Source organism: Procambarus clarkii, chromosome 13 (assembly GCF_040958095.1).
Source record: "Procambarus clarkii isolate CNS0578487 chromosome 13, FALCON_Pclarkii_2.0, whole genome shotgun sequence".
In the NCBI taxonomy this organism is placed as follows: domain Eukaryota; kingdom Metazoa; phylum Arthropoda; class Malacostraca; order Decapoda; family Cambaridae; genus Procambarus; species Procambarus clarkii.
The window spans coordinates 26,591,072-26,609,701 of NC_091162.1; the positions used below are offsets into that span (position 1 = coordinate 26,591,072).

An 18,630-nucleotide genomic window follows, 5' to 3' on the forward strand; every position below is an offset into this window, starting at 1 on the left:
TCTTCGGCATCTGTGTTTAGCTAGTTTAACCCTTACACTGCTCAGGGGTCATATGGACATTTACACCCCTGTGCGCAAGAAAAAAAAAATTCAAAATTTTTTTTTCGTCTTCTAAACATGTTAATTTGTGTCCCCTGAGCACGGAAAAAATAAAAAAAAAATCGTAGGTGACATATTTTGGGCGCAATTGACCGAGGAAGTCTGGCAAAAAGTGGGCGTTGACAGAGCGGTCGTCAGACCCGGTCAGCGTCACCCGCGTTGACAGATGGGAGTTGCCACAAAGATATTATCATCTAATTGTTTCAATGTCTCCGATTAATTTTTTCTTAGTTTTTTTGCAGTAATATTATTCAATAGTGTGTATTGTAATATATTTATATAATAAAAGTGGTTAATAATCGCTATACTCAAAAGTATGATGTGCATATTAGTGATTCAATTATTATGTTTATAAAACAATGAACAAATAGTTTTGCTGCTATTACACTCTATACACAGGTTATATATAAGTATTGGCATGTTTTGGTCACCATAACGAACCACTAAGTTGGTATTGAGAGTCGAAAAGCAACGAGGAGTTACCGCCACACACCAGCCAGCCACTCGCTGCCACTCCCTCAACACACTCACTAAACTTTCTCCCCCAACAATACCAGTTGTGGTGTTATTACACTATATACAGACGTTATATATAAGTATGTGTATATTTTGTTCACCACAACTATACAGCTAAGCTGATATAGTTAGTTCAGGCACTAAGAGTCGTCGCTATACACAGATGGCGGCTGGCGGCTCCCTCACTCTTTCCAAGGTCACACGCACTAAACTTTCTCCCCCAACAATACCTTTTGCAGTGTTATTACCCTATATACACATATTATATATAAATATCTACATGTTGTATGCACCGTAACTGTACACCTAAGCTTGTAGTGCGCCCAAAGAGCATAGTGGCCACCCTCTAAACAGCTAGACAAATCGTGCAGACGACGTCACCTCCGTCACCCATATGGCTCCTCCCAGCATAATCCTTTTGCTGTTATTACACTAATACACACATTATATATAAGTATCTACATTTGTGTTCACCATAGAGAACCACTGACCTGGTATGGTGAACGCAAACAATAACAGGTGGCCACACAGTCAGTAAACGATGCTGTCTTCCTCCGTCTCTCAGCATCACTCCTCCCACAGCGCTAATTATTACAACAATCCTGCTATTATCACAACCCTGGTTATTTATATCACAGTCATTGGTCATCTGTAATATTGTCATCGCTAAATAATAACAATTATATATTTATTTTGACATTTTTCGGCGATGCTGTGGTCACAAGCGGAACATCAATGCTGTTCACTCATGCTGCGTGCGCCGGCCTTGGTTGCTCCAACAGTACTGTGCCTCTCACACCTGAGAATATTGCCCACGATTTTTTTTTAAAATGGCATCTGTTTACAAGAGCCCTGAGGAAGCTACTGTGAACCCCGTGTAGCCGCGGGCCATTTGAATCAGGCCTGGCACCCTATGGCGTATATATACGCCATGCGCACCATGGGACATGTTACTCAGGGCGTATATATACGCCATGCGCAGTTTAAGGGTTAAATCTATGACCTCTTGTTCTTGAAGTGCCAGGTCTCAGGAAATCTTCCCTGTCGATTTTATCAATTCCTGTTACTATTTTGTATGTAGTGATCATATCACCTCTTTTTCTTCTGTCTTCTAGTTTTGGCATGTTTAATGCTTCCAACCTCTCCTCGTAGCTCTTGCCCTTCAGTTCTGGGAGCCACTTAGTAGCATGTCTTTGCACCTTTTCCAGTTTGTTGATGTGCTTCTTAAGATATGGGCACCACACAACAACTGCATATTCTAGCTTTGGCCTAACAAAAGTCATGAACAATTTCTTTAGTATATCGCCATCCATGTATTTAAATGCAATTCTGAAGTTAGAAAGCATAGCATAGGCTCCTTGCACAATATTCTTTATGTGGTCCTCAGGTGATAGTTTTCTATCTAGAACTACCCCTAGATCTCTTTCTTTATCAGAATTCTTTAAAGATTTCTCACATAATATATAGGTTGTGTGGGGTCTATGTTCTCCTATTCCACATTCCATAACATGACATTTATTAACATTAAATTCCATTTGCCAAGTGGTGCTCCATATACTTATTTTGTCCAGGTCTTCTTGAAGGGCATGACAATCATCTAAATTTCTTATCCTTCCTATTATCTTAGCATCATCAGCAAACATGTTCATATAATTCTGTATACCAACTGGTAGATCATTTATGTAGACAATAAACATCACTGGTGCAAGAACTGAACCCTGTGGACCTCCACTTGTGACATTTCTCCATTCCGATACATTGCCTCTGATTACTGCCCTCATTTTTCTATGTCAGAAAATTTTTCATCCATGTTAGAAGCTTACCTGTTACCCCTCCAATATTTTCCAGAACAACCTCTTATGTGGAACTCTGTCGAAAGCCTTCTTTAGGTCCAGATAGATGCAGTCAACCCAACCATCTCTTTCCTGTAATATCTCTGTGGCTCGATCATAGAAACAGTAAATTCGATACACAGGATCTTCCAGATCGAAAACCATACTGTCTATCTGATATTATATAATTTCTCTCCAGGTGTTCTACCCATTTAGTTTTGATTAGTTTTCCAATACTTTCACTATTACACTTGTCAATGATACAGGTCTATAATTGAGGGGGTCTTCCCTGCTGCCACTTTTGTAGATTGGAAATATGTTAGCCTGTTTCCACACATCTGCTACGATTCCTGTACACAGGGATGCCTGAAAGATCAGGTGAAGTGGAATGCTGAGCTCAGATGCACATTCTCTCAGAACCCATGGTGAAATGCCATCTGGGCCAGCTGCTTTGTCCTTACCGAGCTCCTTTAGCATATTTTCCACTTCATCTCTAGACCCCTCTATCCGCTCTATGTTGTTCTCTGGAATTCTTATTGTGTCTGCTTCTCTGAAGATTTCATTTTGTACAAACACACTTTGGAACTTTTCATTTAATGTTTCACACATTTCCTTTTCATTTTCCGTGAATCTGTTACCCATTTTCAACCTCTGGATATTATCCTTTACCTGCAATTTGTTGTTTATGAATTTGTAGAACAGGCCCGGTTCTGTTTTACATTTATCCGCTATCCCTTTTTCAAAATTTCTTTCTACCTCTCTCCTTACTGCCGTATAGTTGTTTCTCGCATCTTTGTATTGCTGGTATGTTTGGGGGTTTGGCCTCTTCCTATACTGATTCCATTTTTGTGTCTTTTGGTCTCTTGCCCTCTCACAATTTCTGTTGAACCAATCCTGTTTTCTGGCCCTGCATCTCTGTTTTGGTATAAATTTTTTTGTGCCTTTACCATATATTTCACAAAACTTGACATACAACTCATTCACTTCCTTGCCTAGCAACAAGTCTGTCCAATTATACTCACTAAAATTTTTTCTAAGGTTGCCATAACGTTGTTATTTTACTGTGCAGATTTGGGACCTGTCTCTCCAGTATTTTCCATGTGTATATTATTTGGTATCTCTCTCGTCTCCTTTCTAGCGAGTACATTTGGAGAGCTTTGAGACGATCCCAATAATTTAGGTGCTTTATCTCATCTATACGTGCCGTATAGTAAGTGAGTACTGAGCAGTACTCAAGACTGGACAACACAAGTGATTTGAAGAGTACAACCATTGTGATGGGATCTCTGGACTTGAAGGTTCTCATCATCCATCCTATCATTTTTCTGGCTGATGCAATACTTGCTTGGTTATGCTCCCTAAACGTTAGGTCGTCGGACATCATTATTCCCAAATCCTTGACATGCTGTTTTCCTACTATGGGCAGATTCGATTGTGTTTTGTACCCTGTATTATGTTTCAGATCCTCATTTTTGCAGTATCTGAGTACCTGGAATTTATCACCGTTAAACATCATGTTATTTTCTGCTACCCAATCGAAAACTTTGTTAATGTCTGTTTGTAGTTGTTCAATGTCTTCAGCAGAGGTAATTTTCATCCTGATTTTTGTATTATCTGCAAAGGATGACACGAAGCTGTGACTTGTATTTTTGTCTATATCTGATATGAGAATAAGGAACAGCAGTGGTGCAAGGACTGTACCTTGAGGTACAGAGCTTTTAACTGCGCTCGGACTCGATTGACTGTTACTCTTTGTGTTCTGTTCGACAAGAAATTGAGTATCCAGCATCCTACTTTACCAGCTATACACATTGACCTCATTTTGTGTGCAATCACTCCATGGTCACATTTGTCAAATGCCTTTGCAAAGTCTGTGTATACAACATCTGCATTTTGTTTTTCTTCTAATGCCTCAGTGATTTTGTCAATGGTCAAGTAGCTATGAGAGGCATGATCTTCCTGCTCTAAATCCATGTTGGCCTGGATTGTGGAGGTCATTGGTTTCCATGAATCTAGTGACCTGACTCCTGATCACTCTCTCAAATACTTTCTGAGACATGCAGTTTTCCTGTTTTATGCTTCCTGCCTCGCATGTTGTCAGAGGGTACTTGCCTCCTCTTTGGAATCGGCCTGGGCCCTGGGTTTTATGGATCCGTCTTCTTTCAGGTTTGGGCCGTCGTTCCCTTTCTGGGTCCGTTACGAGGTTCTGGAGTCGTCCTGGCTGGCGGACTGTCCTGTGTTTGCTTTGGTGGCTTGACATTCCTTCTGTCATTCCCACACGCTTGAGTGGCGTGAGGCTTTGACAGTGACTCAGGTTTTCCTGGGGATGGGGGGGGAAAGGGGGGGAACTTGAGCACCTCAATGAGTGCTTGTTTGCCCCAGCTCTTCCCCAGGATGTTGGCGTAATGCAGCTCCATGTGCAGGTTCCCTCCCTTTCAACTGCACAGGTTGCTGAGGACTTGCGTGCATATGACCTCTTGGCTTCGGCCTTGCGTTTCTTTTCTCTCCTGGAGCTATCTTCGGACTGGCTTGCGGAAGATGTGGGGATGCTTGAGGCCGTTCCTTGGTCCAGTGCCTTGGGCTCGGCGGCTCGCTCGTCGGCGGCCTTGTTGAAGCTCTTTGTGCTGATCCTCCGGGATGCGGTTTTCTTGTTTTATGCTTCCCACCTCGCATGTCGTCAGGCAGTACTTGCCTCCTCTCTGGAATCGGCCTGGGCCCTGGCTCTTAAGATGTCTTCTCCTTTTTGTCCTCAGCTTTTTACGGATTCTGCCGTGGTGTTGTATTTGCAGGCTGCCTTGGCTAGTTGTCATCCTATGTCTGACTTGTTGGTTCTCCGGGGGTACCAGGGGGGCTTCCCGGAGGGGTCTTGCCAGGGCTCGGTGTTCCTCTCGTCGTGGTAGGCCACAGGTGCCAGGTTTGGGTCCAGCCCCGCCTTCGGACCCACCCTCGTCTGGTCGGCGTGGTGTTCGCACTGTGTGAGATTCGGAGTCTTGTAAGGGGCGCCGGCCCTTTCGCAGTTTGCCCCATTAATGGGGCGATGGGAGGGGGGGGGGAAAGTTTGTGCTGTTCGCTTATGCCTGGTCCCATGATTTGTGGGTGTTTCGGGTCGTTTCTTTTGGCCTGTGGTGGCGTTGGGTGGCTTCTCCTCCTTCGGGGGGGGTTCGGGGCTTACAGGGCAGGCCTCTTCCCCTGCGATCTGTCGAATCGTCTTGGAGTGGGTGTGCTTGGGCATGGTCGAAACGACGTCGTCTCTCAGATGGGTCTCCCGTCTGTTCCCAGTAACGAAACAGGACAGTGCGGACCTGAGGTTCATTCTAAACTTGTCCCCATCTGAACCCCTAGGTTCATTGCCCCTCCTTTCGGATGATTACACTGTCCCACATTCGGCTCCTGTTGGTGCCGAGCACTTGGATGGTGTCCCTGGACCTCCGGGACGCTTATTGGCATGTCCTGATTCATCCAGGGTTCAGGGACTGGCTCAGTTTTGTTGTGGAGCGTCAGAGTTACCGTTTCCGTTGTCTCCCTTTCGGGTCGAGCCTGGCGCCTCGCGTGTTCACTCACTTTACCCGGATTGTTGTGGCCGGTGTACGTCTTCTAGGTGTTCGGATATTGGCCTACAACTGGCTGGTTTGGGCTACCAGCCGGTCCTCTTGTCTGCTAGCCAGGGATTTGGTTCTTTCCCAACTTGCCGGGTTCGGGTTATTGGTGAACTGGAGGAAGTCCCATCTGGTTCCCGCCCAGGTTCGGACCTGGCTGGGTGTTGTGTGGGACTCTCAGACCACTTCCTTGTCTCATCCTCCGGAATCTCTCCTGCGGCAGCTGTCTCGCATGTGCTTGTTTCTGGGGGGCTCCCAGGTCACCCGGCTATTGCGCAAGGGTCTGTGCTGGAGCCTGAACTTTGCGATGATGGTCTACCTGCTGGGTTCGAGTTTGGCTTCGTCGGCTGTTTTGGTTCCTTCGGGGACGTCCCTTCTGCCTCTCTCACGATCGCTGGGTTCGGACCCTGTCGGCTGCTGCGTCGCCGGCTTCCTCTTCGGGTTTTCGGGGTTCAGTGCCTTGGTGCCTGCCCGAGCCCTCGCTCGATGTGCTCACGGACGCGTCGTCTTTCGGCTGGGGGTTTATGACCAGTACTCACCAGGCCGGCCAGGGACGGTGCGGTCTGTCCTTCCGTTGGGCCCACAGCACAGTGCAGCAGTTTGCGGCAGTATGGTTTGCTCTCCGGAGGGTTCGAGTTGCCCGCGGATCAACGATCCGGCTCCATTCAGACTGCTCCCCAGTGGTTCATTGCCTGAACCGAGGGGATTTGATGCGGTCCTTGGCTCTTTGACACTGGTCACTTCGTGTGACTCATCTGCTGAGTTCTCGAGGTTTGGCTCTCCTGGCAGTTCACGTGAGGGGAGTGTTCAACATCTTGGCAGACGGCCTGTCTCATTTCATTCCTCTGTCCACAGAATGGACGGTCGATGCAGACTTCCTTCCTTTGGCTCTGCCAGGCATTTGGGCACCCAGAGGTGCCCCTCTTTGCGTCGGCAGTGGTCGCAGAGCCTTCTGCAGTATGTGGCGCCCGTCATACCGATGGGACATCAACCCCCCGACAGCCTCACAGTTGGGGTCGATGCCTTTCAGCAGGACTGATTGAGGTGGGGGTTCCTGTACCTTTTTCCTCCGGTTCCGCTGTTGCTCCAGGTCCTGACTTGCTTGGAGACTTACCTGGGAAGAGTAGTCCTCTTGGCCCCATGGTGGCCGGCCTAGCCATGGTTTCAGGCTGCTTGGTGTTCGAACCTGGAAGTTTTCCCGCGGCTCTGACTCTTCCAGCAGATCGGACCTGAGCGTCACATGGCTAGTTTGATCTCCGAGTCTTTGCATATGGTGTTTTTGACTCGAGTTTATCATCATCTCTATAGTGATCAGGTAGTTGGTGTACCACCTGCGGGCTTCATCTCGGCGGCAGTATGATGTTTCCTGGCGGTCCTTCTGGCTCTTTTTGACTCTTCATCATTGTGCTTCGCTTTTGGTTCGGGTGTTGTCCTTTCTCTCTCGGTTGTTCCAGGACCGTCATCTTATGCCGAATATTGTTGCCTCATATCGTGCGGCGCTGGTGGAGCCGCTGCAGCTTGCTTTCGGTATTGATGTTACTTCTGTGCTGTTTTGCAAGCTGTCTCGGGTGTTGTTTCACCTCCGGCCTGCTCATGCTCCGCCCGAGCCGTCCTGGTCTTTGGACAGAGTGCTCTCTTTTCTCTCTTCTCTTCAGTTCGTAGTGGCCCCTTCGGTTCAGGATTGTTTCTCTAAGGCTCTTTTCCTGTTGGCATTAGCCTCTGAGGGTCAGGTTGGTGAGCTTCATGCTCTCCTCCGGCGCAGGGGTTTCTGCTTTTTCGGTCATGGCGATCAGTTTGTTCACCTACAGCCGTCTCCTCCTTTTCTGGCGAAGAATGAGACGGCTGCTTTCTGGAAAGGTCCTTGGGTTGTTGATGCTTGATTGGTCAGGCCGGGGGTGCATCATGTTTCGTGTCCGGTTGCGGCCCTTCGCCATTATTTGCACTCCATGGCTTCTGTGTATAGGGACGTGCTTTGGGTTGATTCAGTTTCCCTCCTTCCCTGTTCGCTGGTGCAGGTCTCCCAGGTCGTCCTCAGGGTTATGAAGGCTAGCCAGTCTGCGGTTTATTCCTGTGCCCATGATGTTTGCAAGTTTGCTGCTCTTGCTGCCATCTTTGGCAACATGTCCTGGGCGGACATTCGGGTGTGGGGTTTTTGGCAGTCGAACAGGGTCTTGGCTGCACGCTACCTCGTGAACGTCCCTGGGCCTATTTGGGCCTATGTCACTTTGGGTCGGCGGTTGCAGCCAGTTGTCGCGACTTCCAGTTGAGGAGTGAGCAGCGACCACTTCCCGGGTAAGTCCCTTCTACTTTTCCTCTGTAGGTAGTTGGCTCCGGGGAGCCGATGAGACTCCCCACAGAAAACCAGCGTTGAATTTAATGAAATGCCATTTTCTGGGTAGGACTTGGAGGCTCCCCGGCAACTCTCCTTTCCCCCGTTCGATGGTTTTCACATGTATTATGTCCACCCTCAGAACTGAAAGGTGGATGGCTGGCGCAGGGGTCTGGGGCTCCCCATTCCCCCTCCTGGGGAGGGGGGGCTAGCTGCGCAGACAGTGGTGCGGCGACATGTGACATTATGCTCGTTTGCTCATTTCATTTTGGGGAGTTCCATCCACTTGTTTGGCTTTTTGTAGCAATTTTCACCAGAATAGGGGTTTGTTTTGGGAAGATTACCTTTCGGGGTTCTTGACCCGGTCGATGGCAAACATAGAATACTTCCAACCACACAGGGGGTTTCTATAGGCCATTGCTCCTCATGCCTCTCTGAGGGGGCCAGGTTCTGGCTCGTGGTCTCCAGTAGGCCCACAGAACTCCTTACACATGACTGATGCCAAAGTCTGACATTAGCATATCAGCCTCGATAGCTCCGGGGAGCCTCCGGGTCCTCACCCTGAAATTGGCGTTTTATTACATTCAACGCTGATTTTTCAGTGCTACTAGCATGTTTTGTTGTGTGTTGTAAATGGTGAAGGGGTGTGAGAACGTAAATGCTAAGAGAACAAAAATCTTAGCTCAATTGTCAAGACTGTGTTGTAAGACCAGGCCATATGAGTAAGTTAAGGATCATATATGTTATAGTTTTTTGAATGAAAAGTGAAATAGTTAGAGAATGTGTGTGTAGATATATGATATTTGTAACATAATTCACTATTTTCTTACCTGTTGGGAGTCTTCAGGTATGCAATCCTGGTGATAGACGTGGCGACACGCAAACACCACTAAGCCAGGCAGTTCTCCTCGACCTATTGATGACAATTAAAGCACATATAAATAGCTAATTAATGACAGAGCTTAGCCAGTATGGCTCTAGAGTACAACACAATACATGTAACAGCTTAAGCATTTCTGAGAGATCACTCAGGACACCGATGTGGAGGTAGGATTTACCAAAACTGAAGTGGTCACATTCACTGAAAATTTTATTAGGGAAAAATTTGATAAAAACCAAGTGGAACAATGCAACTTGGAGAGTAAGAATCAAATCTCCTCTCCACTAAGTGCCCACGAGTTAACAGTGTGGCTGATACATAACTAGGCAATGACTTTTCTTATTTTGCTTATATGTGGAACGCCATAAGGATAGATCATATTTGAATGTTATCTTGAGGTTATCTTGAGATGATTTCGGGGCTTTAGTGTCCCCGCGGCCCAGTCCTCGACCAGGCCTCCACACCCAGGAAGCAGCCCATAGCAGCTGCCTAACTACCAGGTACCTATTTACTGCTAGGTAACAGGGGCATCAGGGTGAAAGAAACATTTTGCCCACTTGCCTCCACCAGGGATCGAACCCGGAACCTCAGGACTATGAATCTAAAGTGCTGTCCACCCAGCTATCAGGCGTGGTGCATCACTTATTACTGGTTGTAACTAATACTATGAAATGATGGGATAAGCAATCCAAATTTTAAGGGATATGTTTCCAGGAGTTAGGGCATTAAACAAATCGAATGAGTGACACAGTTTATGGAGAAATTGATGGAACATGACACAAGCATACACTGTGAATATTCATAAAGAGAGACTCTTACAAGTGTGTATTTCTTATAGTAAAAGACTGCAAAATGGAACACACAGGGTTCACAACAGTCACTATTCATTTAAATGCAAGACAATCGTCAATACAAACTGAAGGGTCCTCCCAAAACATCAAAGACATTACTGTCCATAGCAGTTCTGAAATATGGAAAACAAAGTTCAATACTGTATAAAAGTTAGATTGGAGAAGAATTATGCAAAACAACACTACGAAGGGTAGACGCTATCTTGAGGTTAACTTGAGATGATTTTGGGGCTTAGCATTCCCGTGGCCAAATCCTCGACCAAGCCTCCTTTTTGTTACACACCCCCAGGAAGCAGCCCGTAGCAGGTAACTCCCGGGAACAATTTACTACTTGGTGAGCAGGGGTATCATGGGTGAAAGAAACTGCCTATTTCTTTACACCTTCCCTGGGAATCGAACCCAGAACCTTAGGCCAATATGTGCCAGTTGCTAAGACAGAAGGTCAACTGGCCAATATGTGGCAGCTGCTAAAACATAAGGCCCACTGGCCAATATGTGGCAGCTGCTAAAACATAAGGCCCACTGGCCAATATGTGGCAGCTGCTAAAACATAAGGCCCACTGGCCAATATGTGGCAGCTGCTAAAACATAAGGCCCACTGGCCAATATGTGGCAGCTGCTAAAACATAAGGCCCACTGGCTAATATGTGGCAGCTGCTAAAACATAAGGCCCACTGGCTAATATGTGGCAGCTGCTAAAACATAAGGCCCACTGGCTAATATGTGGCAGCTGCTAAAACATAAGGCACACTGGCCAATATGTGGCAGCTGCTAAAACATAAGGCCCACTGGTCAATATGTGTGGCAGCTGCTACGACATAAGGCCCACTGGTCAATATGTGGCAGCTGCTATTTATACCCACTCATACATATCCCTAACCTACACTTGAAACAATCCAGCAATCCTATGTCTATAATATTATTCAGTAATTTATTCTATAAATCTACAATCCTGTTTCTAAACCAATAGTTACCCAGGTCATTTTGCAATCTAAACTTTACTAATTTATGTTCATTTTTTTAGTTCTATTTTGCACCAATATACATTTTAAACCTTATTAATATTCCATTTGTTATACCCTTTCACCAATTTGTATACTCGAGTCATAGCACTTCTTACTCTTAACACTTTCGTTCGTTCCTCCGTGAAGACGGAGTTGACATCCACAAATAACTCTGCGGATGTTTGTGGGGATGTAGGTGACGTCCAAAATTAAAATATTTGTTAAAATTCAAGTTTTTATCCAATCTTTATGGGACTGGTTTTAAAATGTGTGCCAACGTCTTCCCATTCTATTGCAAACTGAGGTGAAAAACTTGAAACGAGTAAATACATTTGTGAGCAGGTGTTGCGGGCGAGCCAATGGGTGCTTGCTCATGGGTAATGCTTGGCTAACTTTTGACTTTGCTGCTGGTGGGACGCTCAGGGCTTTTGGATCTTATATGCATATACTCCTGTAGGGACTTCTATTGTGAACATTTTGATACTAAAATGAACGACGTACAATGACAATTGAGGTGAGAAACTTGAAAAAAAGTAAATACATTTGTGAGCGGGTGTTGCGGGTGTGCCAATGGGTGCTTGTTCACAGATAACGCTTGGCCGACTTTTGGCTTTGCTGTGGGTGGAGCACACCGAGCGTTTGGACCTTATATGCATATACAGTGGTACCTTGGTTTACGAATGCCCTTGTTTATGAACTTTTCGGGTTACAAGCCCAATTTCTTCGAAAAATTTGAATCGGTTTATGAACTTTACCTCTGGATACGAGTTTGTTGATACATGTATGGCTGACCTAGGGCGTTGTGGCACGGTGATCGTGTCTCAGTTTACCAGTGCCTCCTGCCTGAATTCTTTGCAAGGATTTACAGTTTCTTTTCGGATTTTAGGCTATTTGAACATAAAAGTTATTATATATCTCGCCATGGGTCCCAAGTAAGCCAGTGGTAAGGTTCAAGGCAAGAAAACATATGTGAGAATGACCATAGAGGAAAAACAAGAGATCTTTCATAAACATGAAAATGGTACACTGTGTTGTTGAACTAGCTAGACAGTATAACAAATCTTACATGGGAGGAGGAGGAGGAGGCAGTAGAGGATGTCCCTTCCTCATTAAGAAAATGTGTGCAGTATGGGAAGAACTGCAAAGTTTTGCTGAAAAGAATCACCCAGATAAAGCTTTAGCAGGCCATTGCATTGATCATACTATTGACAATGTGATGTCTCACTACAGACAAGTGTTACAAAGAAGGGAAAATAATCTACAAGAAAAACAATGAGAAAATCATGCAGTGAGCCAGAAGCAAGGTCCTAGTGGTATGCAGGCAAAACATGTCAGTGTGTGTACCCCAGAGAGGTCATCACTGCCTGATGTTATAATGGAAGGGGGGGAGACTTCCCTTCCAAACAGTAACACCTCTCCTCCCCCCCCCCCTTCCTCTTCCATATGCCAACAGGAGTCATCAGTAAAGGTCAGTAATAACTTGTACATATTTTTTTAGTGAAGATTTGGGTGAATTAGGTATAAACTTTATTTTGAAGTGAATTTTTTTGGGAGTCAGGAATGAATGAATTCATTTCCCATTATTTCTTATGGGGAAATTCTCTTCATTTTACAAATTTTTGGGTTATGAACCGTCTCCAGGAACGGATTAAATTTGTAAACCGAGGTGACCCTGTATCCCTGTAGGGGAATTCTATTGCGAACAAATTGATACCAAAATGAAAGACATTGCACGAGAAATGAGGTGATAAAACTGAAAAAGAGTATACACATTTCAGCTTTGCCGTGCACTCGCAGGTAGTTAGCTCTGGAAAGCCAAAGGGACTTCCCCCAGAAAACCAGCGTTGAATGTAATGAAACGCCATTTCCTGGGCAAGACCCAGAGGCTCCCCGGCATCCCTCCCTCCCTTCCCCTGGTTGGTGGTTTTTCACGTGTTTTGATGTCCAGCCTCAGAACTGAAGGGTGGATGGCCGGCGCGGGAGTCTGGGGCTACCCCTTCCCCTCCCAGAGAGAAGGGGGGGGGGGGGAGATGTGCAGACAGTGGCGCGGCGACGTGTGACGTCATGCTCGTTTGCTCGTTTCTTTTTGGGGAGTTCTATCCACTTGTTCGGCATTTTGTAGCAATTTGCACCAGAATAGGGGTGCTTTGGGATGCTTACCTTTCTGGGTGCTTGACTCGGTCGATGGCAGACATAGAATGCTTCCAACCACACGGGAGTTTCTATAGGCCAGTGCTACGCTTGCCTCTCTGAGGGGGCCAGGTTCTGGCTCGTGGTCCCTGGTAGGCCCACAGAATTCCATACACACATGACTGATGCCAAAGTCTGACATTAGCATATCAGCCTGGATAGATCCAGGAAGCCGAAGGGGCTCCCCCTCAGAAAACCCTCAGTGTTGAATGTAATGAAAAGCCATTTTCTGAGGGAGCCTCGGAAGCTCCCTGGAACTATCTGACTTATATGTGCTATATTAGCCTGGGGCTTCAGTCACATGGAGTTCTGCCTACCGTGAACCACAAGCTAGAACCTGGCTCCCTCAGAGAGGCACATAGAGCAATGGCCTATGAAAACTCCACTCTTTGAGAGTATATTCATGTCTGCCATCGACTGGGGTTAGGCACCCCAGTCGATGGCATTAGGCACAGTATTCAGCTTAAGATGTCGGTCCTGAAACAACCATGAAAGAAAAACAAGACAACACGGACAGAAACAGAAGGCAACCTACTGAAAAGAAAGGAAGTGGCAAAAGGAAAGCCAAGAAACTTCATACTGTCGCCAAAATGCCACCTGACCACCATACAACTGGTGATACACATGCATCAAAAATACCAGATGTGATGTCTGGAAGAGTAGATCGAATTGGCAAGGTACCTCACCTGCCAAATCTGCTGGAAGAGCCAGAGTTGCGAAAAATGCACTGGGTTCGGACACCGAGCAAGCAGTGAATGAAACCAAGGCTGGGCTGGCCACCATGGGGCCAGAAGAAGCCCTCCCCTAATAGGACTCCAGCCGAGTCGGAACCCGAAGCAACAGCTGGACCAGGGGAAGATGTACAGATACCCTCACCTCTACCAGTCCTGCTGAAAAGCGCTGACCGCAACCTCCGGCAAAGCCAACTGAAGAAGTTTGCATCGACCGTTCATTCTGTGGACAGGTATGAACCGAGACAGGCCATCCGCCAGGACTTTGGACACGCCTCTGATGTGAACCGCATAGAGAGCTAATCCCTGAGAGCTCAGAAGAAGAGCCACTCAAAGTGACCAGACCCAAAGAGCCAAAGACCAAAGAGACCCCCCCACATGGTTTTGGTAATGAACCACCGGGGCTCAGTCCGAATGGAGCAGCATTGTAGAGCCTCGAGCTAGCCGAATCCGTTGCATACCACCAGACAGCAGAACAACATCGTTAGGGACAGTACTGCTCAAAGGATGGAGCCAGAATCGATCAACCGCCACTCAGCACAACAGCCTCAGAACTGGGGTTGGGTTGCTGGTGCAGGGGTCTGGGTCTAGGCGAGGGGGGGGGGGGAGTTGCACAGACAGCGGTGCAGTGGCTGTGGTGATGTCACGCTTGTTTTCTCATTAGGGAGTTCTGCTTGCTCGTTTGGCTTTCGGTTTGCAATTTTTAACCAGCTGTAGTTTGTTTTTGGATTCTTACCTTTCTGGGTGCCTGACCTGGCAGATGGATAGAAGGCAGAAGACATAGACTGCTTCCCAACTACATTGGGGGTGTCTATAGGCCACTGCTCCTCGTGCCTCTCTGAGGGGGTTAGGTTCTGGCTCATGGTCCTCGGTAGGCTAGAACTCTATCGAATGACTGTTACCAGTGTCTAATATATGCACACATTAGCCCAGGTATAGCTCTGGGGAGCCGAAGGGGCTCTTCACAGAAAACCAGATTGGGAAGGGAAGAGGCAATAATTATGTTCTAAAAACTGCATACAGCACACATTAATAAAATGTTCAAAATGAGTGCAGACACAATGGTTAGTTTCTAGGCAAAGTGCCCTTCTCACTTGATCTTGGAAATGACACTAATGTCCTGGGTTTACCTGTTGAGTACCTCCTGTTGGTTCTGGGGATCAATGTTCCCAAGGTCTGGTTTCAGAATGAATACCATCTGAGCCTGTTGCCATGGAGTGGTAAAGAACCAGAGCAGACTGAAGTTCGACAAGAGTGAGGAAATTAAATGAGTACCACAACAGCATGCTAAAGTTCATAGAGTGAGTGAGATTCAGCACATGATTTTTGGGTAAGTAGTGCATGAGGTAACAGAGAACTTGGGCTAATGGGTGAGAAGTGGGAACCCAACTCATTTGCAATTGACACAAGCTAGGCAATAACAAAGCAAAGGAGATGAGAGAGTAGTGACAAATGGGAAATATTCTTAGCAGCTACAGTAACCATATTTACTTACTAGGGTTCAGGACTCTCTTGTTGCATGCTGCACACTCCGTGTCACCTGTCGGGTAAGATACAACATCATGTAAGCAATAAGTAACAATATTAGCTAAGTGAATTATTATGATCAAGGATGAGCATTATACCACTTGGGCTTTGTAGGCATCATAGTTAGCTGGGAACTAGGCATCAACGTTTGGCAGGAAGTAAGATGTGGGTCAATCCAATGATACCAAGCAAATAAGTTACTAATAATATTGGTCAGAAATAGTTCTTAATACTACACACACGTATGTACAAAGGCTTATAAACAAAACATATAAATCTGAAAAGATCTTCAAGAGTAAACCTTGGGAATGACCCCATAATTGCTAGCTATGGGATGATTTTATACCTTAGCTCAGAAAATCACATTACCATATACAGGATGAGCAGCATTTTGTGCAGACACAAGCTTGGTGAGCAGGTTGCTGCTGTCCGACACCAAAATCCTCTGGCAGCCTGTTCTCAGTTCTATCTGCAAAATCAAAAAAAAAAAAAAATAACAAAATACAAATTAATTCATTGATTTTAAGTTCTTAGTAGAGTACTGACATTCAACATTATCGTGCCCGGAGCGTGCGGCACACAGACTTCGACGTCATGCTCCCGGCAGTGCGGGTGAGCATGCGGTTTTTCGTGTGTTTTGACATCCAGCCTCAGAACTGGGGTGTGGATTGCCGACGCAGGAGGTCTGGGACTCCCCTTCTCCCTCCCAGGGAGGGGGGAGCTGCGCAGACGGCGGTGCGGCAATGAGTGACATCATACTAGTTTGCTCATTTTGTTTGGGGAATTCTATCCACTCATTCGGCTATTGGTTGCAATTTTCAACAGAATAGGGGGTTTGTTTTGGGATGTTTACCTTTCTGGTTACCTAACCTGGTCGATGGCAAACATAGAATCCACACGGGGGATTCTATAGGCCATTGCTCCCCTTGCCTCTCTAGATGGGGCCAGGTTCTGGCTCGTGGTCCCCGGTAGGCCCATAGAACTCCATACACATGACTGATGCCGAAGTCTGACATTAGCATATCAGCCTAGTAAGCTCCGGGGCTCACCCAGAAAATGGTGTTTCATTACATTCAATGCTATTTTTTTGGTCCAAATTTTAAAATATTTGTTAAAATTCTGTTTACTGTGCTATTATTATGGAACTACTGTAGTTTTAAAATGCGTGCCTTTAGATTGCGAACAATTTGATACTAAAATGAAAGCTGTAACATGAAAATTGATGTCAGAACACTGGAAAGATATAAATAATTTTGTGATGATGAGAGTCCAAAATTTAAAATATTTGTTAAAATTCCATTTATTGCTCTATTATTATGGGACTAGTTTTAAAATACGCGTCTTTATATTGCGAACAATTTAATACCAAAATGAGAGACGTAACACGAAAATTGATGTTATGAAACTGAATGAATATACACATTAGGTTGCGGTGTGCCAATTGGTACTCGTTCACGGGTAACTTTAGGCTTTGCTGCGGGGAGTCACGCCAGGCTTTTGAACATTATATGCATATACACCTGCAGGAAATTTAATTGTGAACACAATGATACCAAAACAAACGACATAGCACAAGAATTATGGTGAAAAAACTGAAACGAAAATACACATTTTACAGATTTTGTGCGCTCACAGGTAACTTTTGCCGACTTTAGGCTTTGCTGTGGGGAGTCACGCCGGGCTTTTGGACATTATATGCATATACACCTGTTGGCAATTCTATTGCGAACACAATGATACCAAAACGAATGACGTAGCACGAGAATTAAGGTGAGAAAACTGAAACAAGTATACACATTTCGGTGTTGCCGAAATGGAATAAGGATTGCAACCTGGAGTTCTACTGAACCGACAAGGGTTTCCAGAAGATTCTCTCAGTGATGCAGTCACGTTAGTATGATTACTCTCTGTGAATTGAAAGAGGAGCATCAGAGGTAGAACAAGTCCTAGATGACAGAGCCAGAGTGCATGGAGGGATTGTGTGAAAATCCTGTTCTGGCCTCAGTAGAAGCCTCAGGAATCCCTTGTGGGTTAAGTAGAACTCCAGGTTGCAATTCCTTATACCATGCCGTGGTCTAGTCCTTAGAGCATGTGCGTGGGAACACCCACCGTATAGGTTAGAACCCTCATCGTGTCTCCTACAGATTTTCTCGTTGTTGCAGTCACGTCGGTGTGATTACTCTGTGTATTTATGAAAATTCCACGGTACATACTGCACATGATAAAAATATTACAAAAGTAAAACTGTGAACATGAAAGTATTAATGAAAAGTTATTACAAATAATGTAAATAGAGAATATTTTAAATTCAAAATAATAATCTGCTAAGTAATTTAGTTGTAATTGATTTGCTTATTTGGAAGACATTAAGATCACCTAGCAAACACATACTACAATATTTATAACCCAGAGTTTACCGACAACCAAATGCTTACTAGTTCACACGTTAACCTGCCTGCGATTTAGAGAGTTATTTTCACAACCCACAGCACTGCTTCCCTGACACTTTCTTGGCCTGGGACAGTTTACTAGGTCTTGTTTATGCACCCTATATAAACCTATCAATGTTTGGTTTACCACCAACTTCAAAGCCAATGTGTACCATATTTGGCATTCAATAACAAACCTGCAAATGATAGTCATGAAGAATTTTAACCAGAGCATCTCTAAGCCCAGGAATCTCCATACCCTTCGGAATCTGATTAATGATCAGCAAGGGGTCGATGTGAGTGCCAATGTTCAGGAGCAATTCACGCACACAATCTGCAATAACGAGAATTAAAACATCAGTGGAAAACAAGGTTTTCATAGGTCATAGGTGCCTCCACCACAGAAGATTGGTAAAGGCAACTTTGGTTTTTTTTAACCAATACCGGAAGTGTACTACAATTTTCCTTGAATTTTAGGAGACTAAGAACCATTTCCAACCGCAGCATATTTTCAAGACTAACCCGAGTATTTTGACCTCGAACACTAGAAGTAATAAATTTAGGTGCAGATCTCCAGACAGATTATTAGAACTTTGCCCCGAGTGTTCCACCCTTCCAAGGATTCACACTTCTTGCCTGTGAGTCA

General features: G+C 45.4%; 1 protein-coding gene across 4 annotated transcripts in view; it reads right to left on the minus strand.

Annotated features, from left to right (window-relative positions):
• Window positions 1–18,630, minus strand: part of lt (vacuolar protein sorting-associated protein light) — a 263,565-nt gene that overhangs the window by 1,724 nt on the left and 243,211 nt on the right. For all 4 annotated transcript variants that reach the window (XM_045740821.2, XM_045740818.2, XM_045740819.2 and 1 more), the window contains exons 15-18: window positions 18,182–18,318; window positions 15,925–16,024; window positions 15,524–15,568; window positions 9,203–9,285 (exon numbers count right to left, since the gene is read on the minus strand). In XM_045740821.2, coding sequence (XP_045596777.1) covers window positions 9,203–9,285; window positions 15,524–15,568; window positions 15,925–16,024; window positions 18,182–18,318 — 365 coding nt within the window. The remainder of the gene's footprint in view (window positions 1–9,202; window positions 9,286–15,523; window positions 15,569–15,924; window positions 16,025–18,181; window positions 18,319–18,630) is intronic.